Source organism: Engraulis encrasicolus, unplaced genomic scaffold (genome assembly GCF_034702125.1).
Source record: "Engraulis encrasicolus isolate BLACKSEA-1 unplaced genomic scaffold, IST_EnEncr_1.0 scaffold_25_np1212, whole genome shotgun sequence".
Lineage (NCBI taxonomy): Eukaryota > Metazoa > Chordata > Actinopteri > Clupeiformes > Engraulidae > Engraulis > Engraulis encrasicolus.
In genome coordinates this window covers 2,174,765-2,184,764 of record NW_026945544.1, presented here as the reverse complement: position 1 = coordinate 2,184,764, position 10,000 = coordinate 2,174,765, and the positions used below count along the sequence as shown (strand labels likewise).

At 45.4% G+C, this 10,000-nt stretch overlaps 1 protein-coding gene across 2 annotated transcripts in view; it reads right to left on the bottom strand.

The window, feature by feature from the left end:
* The window catches only part of wdpcp (WD repeat containing planar cell polarity effector), a 143,269-nt gene that overhangs the window by 18,402 nt on the left and 114,867 nt on the right, over positions 1–10,000 (bottom strand). For both annotated transcript variants that reach the window (XM_063192841.1, XM_063192842.1), the window contains exons 12-14: positions 9,604–9,792; positions 6,307–6,430; positions 5,751–5,814 (exon numbers count right to left, since the gene is read on the bottom strand). In XM_063192841.1, the coding sequence (XP_063048911.1) occupies positions 5,751–5,814; positions 6,307–6,430; positions 9,604–9,792 (377 nt within the window). The remainder of the gene's footprint in view (positions 1–5,750; positions 5,815–6,306; positions 6,431–9,603; positions 9,793–10,000) is intronic.

Genomic DNA, 10,000 nt, shown 5'->3' with positions numbered 1-10,000 from the left:
GGGGGTCGTCTTATTTCCGCGCGCTAGAGAAAAAAGTAAAAAAAAAAAAAAAAATGTTTTTGTTTAATTTAACCTGAATGCGGCCATTAGCCTATGCTTCAAAACAATGCCACAAAACTCAATAATGGATGGGTTAAGAGATTGTTTTGTCCATATCAAATTTGCAGATGCTTGTTTCGTTATGACTGTTGCACCGCATGTCTATCAACTGTCAATGTCAACGCTTTGCGGACGACAGTGCAAGGGGAAAAACACAAGTCAATCGCGACTCCTTGCTCTGCTTTTATTTGTGTTTGGTTTTACAGTCTCATCAGGAAAGCTTTGGTCGTTCTCTCTGGTCAGCCGACAACACCACTAGAAACTAAAGAAATGAAGGGTGATTTGACGAACAACCTGTAGGCTACGTTTTGGATGCTGTCGTCAGCCAATCAATGGTCATCTGTGTGTGCGCGAGAAAGCGGCGCCTCTGACAAGCGGTGCCTTTGACGATATGCTTTGCAACGATGTAACAACACAGAATAATGGGTAGGACAAGAGATTGTCTTGTTCATATAAAATCACTAGGAGTTTTACCCTTGGTACGAAATGAATATCAATCGGACTTCTAATGTCAACGTGGTCCTGATAGGCAGCGCATGGGTTTCAAGTGCAATGCGTCAATCTGCCTTTGGTCACGTTCGGTTTCTACAGTCCAACGGAAAACTTTGGATGCATAAAATGATCGGCGATTTGGCGAGACGGCTGCTGGTTAGATATTGCTGTCAACTAAGCATTTTGCTAAATCTGTGCATTGCACAATAGGTAGCCTATCTCTACTGGACTGGTTGCCTGGCTGGAGCAGACTAATGCTCTGAGTGTAGGCTATGTTGCGTCGCACTTTAAACAGGCGGGCCCAGGCGGCTGTAGCCTGTAGGTGCCTATTGGCGCTTGACAGGTGAAGTGAGTAAAGAAAGGAAAAGGATATGAGTAGCCATCTGTGGTCTTATATCATGGAAATTCCATGAAAATTATATTGTGAAATTTGTTCTTTGTAAAAAGCCTCAGATTGTCCAACAAATTAAAAACTGCATTTTGAGAAAAGTTTCCAATGTGAAACAAAATTAAGTCTTCAAAAAACTTTTTTCCCCAAAACATGAGCCTGAAAATGGGGGGTCGTCTTATAATCAGGATCGTCTTATATTCGGGCTAATACGGTATTCCAAATGACTCAATTCAGCGAGGTGATTGGCTGGTTGAATGATCACCTGGTTAAAATGAAATTGAAAATTGAAAATGTGAAGCTCCAAGAGGTCCAGCTGCTTACAACGTAACGCTTTAAAGGTACACTGTGTAAGATTTTTAGTTGTTTATTTCCAGAATTCATGTTACCCGTTCACTAATGTTACCTTTTTATTGAATACTTACCACCATCATCAAATTGTAAGTATTCATTATGACTGGGAAAATTGCTTTTTTCATACATGAAAAAGAGGATCTTCTCCATGGTCCGCCATTTTGAATTTCAAGAAATAAACATTTTAGCTGCAAAAATGACTGTACTTGGGTCATACTAGAAAATATTAGTTTATTACTTAGTAATCTTTCATGAAAAGATCAAATTTGGCAATAGGCAGCCCAGTTTCAATGAGCAGCATAATTGCAGTACCTTTTTTGACCATTTCCTGCACAGTGTACCTTTAAATAATTCTCCCTCACACACCTGTAACTTTGAGCCATGCTTCCATGTATCCATCTGTTGCCATGCGTCCATCCGTCCGTCAGTTTGACATCTTTCCACCTTTGTGGTCCTGTCTCTTAAGTTTCATGGTACAAGAAACGGAATAATAGCAATGAAGTCTTCAGTCTTTACAATGGCCAGGATCTCGTAAAGGACAGACAGAATGCTACGTTGCTGGGTGGGTATTGACAAGTCAAGGGTAGCCTGAGCAATACAGCCGCATGCTGACATTGGCTGGAAAGGAATTCTCCTTCAAGTCCTGAGTGTTGAGCATAAATGACCTCCCACATCACCAACAGACCAGGCTCAATGCACACAGCATCTGTACGGATTAGGGATGCAAATTATCGATTAATTCATTAATAATTAGTTGATAGCCTTATTGATCGACTTACGATTTTTTGATTAGCGGTGTTTCACCCCCGAAATCTCAATGTTTCTCGAAAAAAAAAACCTACTAAATCTAAAAATGTTAATAAAAATTGAGATAAAATACCACATTGAAGTTAATTCTATTTCAATTCTTTAATCCAATGGTGATTTAAATATTCCCACTATTCACACCCCTCTTCACACACACTCTTCACATGCCCATTTCACCTGGGTCTCTTGTCAGTTGAATTGTCGATTAATTGCGATTAATGTTTTTTAATCGATTAACGCATTGATCGATTAATTGTTTGCATCCCTAGTACGGATAGTGATGTGCAGAACGGGTGAGGTCTACAGATTCCCAAAACTATCAACAAGCCTGTGCTCTCCCATTTGTCAATCAAAAGGCAGTTTTTTTGGTTGTCTTGGTGGTTTAAAATGGTTGTATTTTGGGCTTGGCCCAACAGATTCAGCTCAACTGATTTGATGATTTCTGGCCAGTGGCTGAGCCTGGGTGTGGTGCTTGTGTGTTCGTGTTCCCCACCTCAGGTGTGCGCTCAACAAGAAACTAACGGAGCTCCTCAATTGAGGAACAAAACATGTTTCAAGATCCAAAGCTGAAGTCCAGCTGCTTACAATGTAACTGTTTGGTTTGGATTAGAAATCTGGAAAAGATTAGAATCTGGAAAGGCAATCTGAACAGATCCTTCCGGAAACACCTGTTTGCCCTGTATCAGTGTTTAGTCATCAAGGGACAGGCTACTCCGCCTACATACACTCGTTCCCGTATTCCCACCATACACGTGCTTCCTCCTCTCCTCCTCTCATCTCCTCCTCCTCCTCCTCCTCCTCCTCCTCCTCCTCCTCTCCTCCTCTCCTCCTACTACCGTCTGCCAAATGAGGGGTGGAAATATCTAACATACAAGGGCCCCCATTAACGAACAAAAGCTGGCATCTGAGGCGGTGATCAGAAATTTGATTTAATTAAACATCACATCAAAACAAAAAGTGGAGGGTTGGAGAAAAGGAGGGAGGGAAAGGAGGAGGGAGTCGAAAAAGGAAACGGGGGAGGGAAAAAAGCTGTCAATGGTGACAAATGATCTAATTGGATACATTATCAGCTTGCCATCAGAGAATAATTAGAGCTATAGAATGTCACCATTATGCAAAACACTCCAGCAAACGAGTACCCCCTACCCACCACCACCACTAACACCACCAATACCCTACGAACCCTCCACACACGCACACCCACAAACTCTATCCTATCACTACTGGAGCCCCCCCCCCAACACACACACACACACACACACACACACACACACACACACACACACACACACACACACACACACACACACACACACACACACACACACACACACACACACACACACACACACACACACACACACACACACACACACACACACACACACACACACCACTGCCTCCATCTCTCTTTTGCCAGCCCCTCCAATTTCTGGGCCTGACCAAAGTGCTTGGTTTCACAAAAGAGCTTTTTCTTGTGCTTTATTGTTTCTTTTCTTTCTCTGCGCCCCCATTGTTGCTCTGGAGACAATGGGGATGCAGAGGTTTTTCATGGAGGGGGGTTGTGGGACGGGGTGCGGCAGGAGGGGGCACGTCACACTGGGGGCTTCTTTGCTGGCTGGGGAGGTTATAAGGGAGGTTTGTGTGTGTGTGTGTGTGTGTGTGTGTGTGTGTGTGTGTGTGTGTGTGTGTGTGTGTGTGTGTGTGTGTGTGTGTGTGTGTGTGTGTGTGTGTGTGTGTGTATGTGTGTGTAGCAGTAGTACAAGTAGTAGTAGTAGTAGGAGTAGTAGTAGTAGTAGTACTAGGTCCCATTGGGTTTTGTCCGCCCGACCCGCCGCGACATTCAGCGGGAACATCAGACAGAAGCCGGGGCCCCCATGCCGAGGCCGACCAGCCCCTCTCCTTACACCCCCACCCCCCCAACCTCCCTAACCCCCTCTAAAGCCTCCACCACCACCACCACCACCACCACCACCACCACCACTCCACTCCTCTAGGCAGGTTCATTTAACTTCTGTAGCTAATTAAATGAGGAGGGGGGTGAGTGGTGGGGTGGAGGGGTGTTGTGGAGAGGGGTGGAGGGGCCTTGGCTTAGAGGTGAAACGTCAATGCCTTCAGCCCTCTCTCTCTCTCTCGCTTTCTTTCTTTTTCTCTCTTTCTCTCTCGCTGCTCTCTTTGTTGTTCCAAACGAATGAGTGACAACAGACAAACGGGAGCGAAAGAGAAAGAAATAATTAAATACAGCAGGTAACGGAGGGCATTTTCTTAGGTGATTTGTCACTTTCATTTGTTTTTTCGCTTGCCATTCTCTGTCTCTCTCTCTCATACACACACACATTTTCACATTTCTACATTTCTTCTTTTTCCGTTTGTCCCTTTAGTGACAAACCCGTTTTCTACTTACTCACAGCCCCCACCCTCCCACCCTTCTCTCTCCCTCTCTCCCTTCCCCTCCCTCCCAAAATGACAGACCGGAGTTCTTTTTACTCTCTCTCTCTCTCTCTCTCTCTCTCTCTCTCTCTCTCTCTCTCTCTCTCTCTCTCGCTCTCTCTCTCTTTCTCTCCTTCTCTCATTCCGTCCCTCCCTCCCTGCTCTGTTCTTCTCTCTCCTCTTTCAGGCTCCCCAGTCTCAGCTCCTCCTTTTCAATGGGTGGCATGAGCAGCAGCACTTCAGGAGCGAGTGAATCGGAACCAACCAAGCGACCCCCTCACAGAGTGATTTGGCTGGCGGATACAGGCTGTGTTGTGTGTGTGTGTGTGTGTGTGTGTGTGTGTGTGTGTGTGTGTGTGTGTGTGTGTGTGTGTGTGTGTGTGTGTGTGTGTCTGTGTGTGTGTGTGTTCGTGTGTGTGTGTGTGTGTGTGTGTGTGTGTTCGTGTGTTTGTGTGTGTGTGTGTGTTCGTGTGTGTGTGTGTGTGTGTGTGTGAGGGGTGAGGTAGGCCGTAGTTTGGTTAGAAAAAAGGGTCTCTAGAAAGGATCCATCACTCTTTTCTTTCTAACACACTCATACATTTACATACAGCCACAGTCTCTCTCTCTCTCTCTCTCTCTCTCTCTCTCTCTCTCTCTCTCTCTCTCTCTCTCTCTCTCTCTCTCTCTCTCTCTCTCTCTCTCTCTCACGCACGCACACACACACACACACATTCACATTTACTGAAAGAGAGCAAAAGTAACAGTCCAAAAAGGAGCAGGAGGGGCGTGTGTGAAAGGGAGACTCCACTGCTCCTGCTCCCTCTTCCCTGTGCTACACTCACTGGCCTGACCCTGTATTTGAAGAGCAAGCACACCAGGAGACTCCAAAAAGATTACAAAGTAGAGGCAGATGAAGGCGAGAAAGAAAAAAAATAAAGAAGAAAATAAATTATTGATATTATAATTAGAAAGAAATGTATGATAAATTACTTTAAAAAAAAAACTACACAACTGTCTGTAGCTGTTTGAACAGGAAGCATTGCTCGAGCAGGAGAGGAGAAATGGTTAGATACTGCACGGGTGAACAGCAGGGTAGACCACCATCATCATCATCATCATCATCATCGTCATCATCATCATCATCATCATCACAGAGGGGTTTTATCATTACATGCATGAATGTATTAAAAGAGATCCTCACCATAAAAAGGTCCCTGGCCCCAATGTCCACCGCCAGCAGGAAGGCCTTTTCAAAGCGCTGGTGCCTGAAACACAAACGAGACGAGAGGAGAATGCCAATGCTGCACTGAACAGAACTAATGAACGATGACCAAGACGTTTCTAAGAGAGGCGAATGAGGCCAAGGAGTGAGGCTTTCAAAGCAGGTGGGGGCACTGACCAGACTTCAAGTGGGAGAGCAGACAATTGAGGGTAGAGATCAGTGGATGATTTACTGGGTATATACTTATTGCTCAACAAAGACCAAAAAAAAAGCAGGAAAATATACAGATGACATTGTGTTCTCAAGAGTTTTCAATAGGGGCAGCGATTATATACGTGAGTTTTCAGGTTAGAAAATTCCTCATTAGTGAAGTTCCTGGAAATCACATGTGTGTGGAACTGAGGTCATCCTGTGCAGTCTAAAGGTCTAAAGGCCCAACTTTTTCGCTATGAGCAGCACACAGAAGTGACAAACGCTGAAATGATTATTGACCATCACAGGTTAAAAATGAAAAAAGGACTGGCGAGAGACTCACCTGAGCAGGTGATGGAAGAATCGTCGGGCGTATCTGCTGATGGGATCGCGGAACTCCAGGATCACCGTGTCCGACATGGGCCGCGACGGAGAGTAGAACACGCCCAGTGCTGCCTCCAACTGGGCTGAAACACAAACACACGCGCGCACGCACGCGCACACATACACACACACACACACACACACACACACACGAACGCACGCACGCACACATGCAAACACACACGCACACGCACACGCACACACACACACACACACACACACACACACACACACACACACACACACACACACACACGAACGCACGCACGCACACATGCAAATACACACGCACACGCACACACACACACACACACAAACACACACACACACAGACACACACACACACACACACACACACACACACACACACACACACACACACACACACACACACACACACACACACACACACACTTCAGTCACAATTCAGTCATAACTTGCATACCATAAAACACAATACAACCATAACAACACAAGACAATACAACCAACCATACCAATACTGAATGCAGGATTGGAAAATAGCTGACAAGCATTAGAACCACGAAAAAATGGGAAAAAAACACCACTTGAAAATACTACATCACCTGATGACCTTTTCCTTAGACAGCAGATGATACACAAAAGACATTACGACTTGTTCAGTGTGGTTACATACTCTAGCCAAGCTATTACAGGACAGTGGCAATTGTACAAGTGTTGAAACACGATGTGCATTGTAATCACGCAGGTAATGGGTTCCGGAACGTTCCGTTGTGACATTCCGAGTTCTATTCCCTACCGAGAGCCTGTGGCAGATATGACATCACGGCTCCAAGCAGGGGCACGCCAACATTAGATTAGTTTTGAGCATGTTTCCACGAACAATTACCACTGGCGATTATGTGAAACCACTGAACCAAACAGCGGGCGTAATTTGTTTGATTTGATTTTGAAAAGCTTTCTGCTCTGTTAACACAATGGGACGGCTGCGCTATCGGAAATAAAACAAAGCGTGGCGGACAGCCGATACAGCGGTGCTCTGTGTGCTAAACTCCACACAAGAGGGCTGGGAGGAAGATGAAGAGGAGTAGAATGAGGAAGAGGAGGAGGAGGAGGAAGAGGGTTGCGAGATGTGAGAGGATGGGACACCTCTTCCGTGTTCATGCCAGTTTTTGCAGTGTCTATATTCCCAAAATAAGCACTTCACACATACAAAAGCCAAATGAGAATCTGTGTGTTTAAACCCCAGTGAGGCAGGCTGGTTGGATGAGGATGGTGATGGTGATGGTGAGGAAGAGGAGCACTGGGAGACGTGAGAGGACACGGGACAGAATGAACATTTATGAGACGTCATTGTTGTTTATAATAACATCATTGCCATTCAGTTCTTGCAATGTCTGCATTCACAAAATACTTAACATATGAGTGACGTTTCAGCAGTAGCACACGTCAGGGTGGCACAACGACAGCCAGTGCCACTATTGTATTGATTTTTTTCGGCTGTTTGTTTGTAGTGGACTCTCTAAGAAGCATATTAAGCATACTAAGAAGATTCATTGCAGCATTTCAACCACCAATTACTAAATAAGTAATGGGCATTAGATGCTGTTGCGCCACCTGACGTCAGAGCCCAAAAAACTTATTTGACCCAAATACGATACAAAACCAAATGACAGACCGTGCTCAAAGGCAAGAGGGTGAGGATGATGCAGAGACGCTTGGGACAGTCCCTCAGAAAAAAAAATTCAGCCTCTCAACATTCATGAAGAATGACTAATGTACAGTATATGGCAAGAGTCATGCTGAAAAAGAAAAGAAATAACAGTGTAACCTTGTGCATGCCAGCATGTGCTTATGTGTGTGTGTGTGTGTGTGTGTGTGTGTGTGTGTGTGTGTGTGTGTGTGTGTGTGTGTGTGTGTGTGTGTGTGTGTGTGTGTGTGTGTGTGTGTGTGTGTTTTACTGTTTATTCGTACATGTGTGTTTGTGTGTGTTTAAAAATGTGTGTGTGTGTGTGTGTGTGTGTGTGTGTGTGTGTGTGTGTGTGTGTGTGTGTGTGTGTGTGTGTGTGTGTGTGTGTGTGTGTGTGTGTGTGTGTGTGTGTGTCATATTACCCTCGTGCTGAGTGTCTAGAGGCAGCCTCAGCAGGTGCTCTGTGACCCATGGTGCTGTATGTTTGTGTATACATGTTTATGTGTTTATGTGCGTGTGTCTGTGTTCTTGTTTTTAAATGTGTATATGTTTATGTGTGTGTGTTTGTGTTCTTTTTTTTAAATGTGTATATGTTTATGTGTGTGTGTGTGTGTGTGTGTGTGTGTGTGTGTGTGTGTGTGTGTGTGTGTGTGTGTGTGTGTGTGTGTGTGTGTGTGTGTGTGTGTGTGTGTTTATATGTAAACGCTCATGTGGGTCGGCTAGTGCCAGACACAGCAGGTGTTCTGTGACAGCACTGAAGGCATTTTTATCTATGTGTTTTAATATGTGTGAATGTGTATGTGTACTTTTGCTTATGTGTGTTCATGTGTGTGTTTATTTATCTATAAAGCATATTTATGTGTCTGTGTTCCTGTGTGTGCCATCAGGGCAGACGGCAGAGGGGGACAAATAGGTATATTGTCCCAGGCCCAGAAAGATAGAGCGGGAACCAGAACTGAGTGCTTATTGCATTGTACACATTGAGAGGACGAGGGGCCCTGTGAGGCCGATGAGCGTACGTTAGCTCTCAGGCAACCATGACAATGTGTGTGTGTGTGTGTGCTTTCTGGGTTCATGTGTTTGTTTATGTGTGTGTGTATGCATTTGTATGTGTATTTATGCATCTACGTTCGTGTGTGTCGTCTTACCCTCATGCTGTGTGTCAGAGGCAGCCGCAGCAGGTGCTCTTCTTCGGCACCCATGGTGCTGTATGTGTGTACATGTTTATGTGTTTATGTGTGTTTGTGTTTTTGCTGCTGAGTATTTATGTGTGTATGTGTGTGTGTGTGTGTGTGTGTGTGTGTGTGTGTGTGTGTGTGTGTGTGTGTGTGTGTGTGTGTGTGTGTGTGTGTGTGTGTGTGTGTGTGTGTGTGTGTGTGTGTGTGTGTGTGTGTGTTTTCAAATGTGTGTATGTCTATGTGTGTGTGCGCAAGTTCCTTAGTGTGTGTGTGTGTCGTCTTACCCTCATGCTGAGTGTCATGTGTGTATGTGAACGTGTTTTTTAAATGTGCATGTCTGTGTGTGTGTGTTTGCTTATACAGTATATGTGTGCGCTTGCTCCTGTGTGTGTGGTGTGTCGTCTTACCCTCGTGCTGGGCGTCTAGTGGCAGCCTCAGCAGGTGCTCTGTGACAGCACTGAGGGCGCGGTAGCTCTCGGCCCCCATGGTGCTCCAGTCCAGCGCTGCCAGGATGCCCAGCGCCTCCTCCACCTGCCCCTGACGCAGACGCTCCTGGACCAACTCCACCGGCCCCACCTGGCCCCCCGTCAGCGCACCTGAGGAGTGGGGGGAGGAGGGGTGGAGACACAAGCCACAAAACCCAGGAGAATGAGTTGGGCTTGCAACCAAAAAACAACGTATGCTATTCCGTTGCTTTTATCATTAGCTTTCTTGACATGGAAAATAAATGAATAAAAGCAGCAGTCATCAGATTTCGTTTGGACTTTTTAATAGTTTCGGGCTTACACCCTTCCTCAGTGTGAA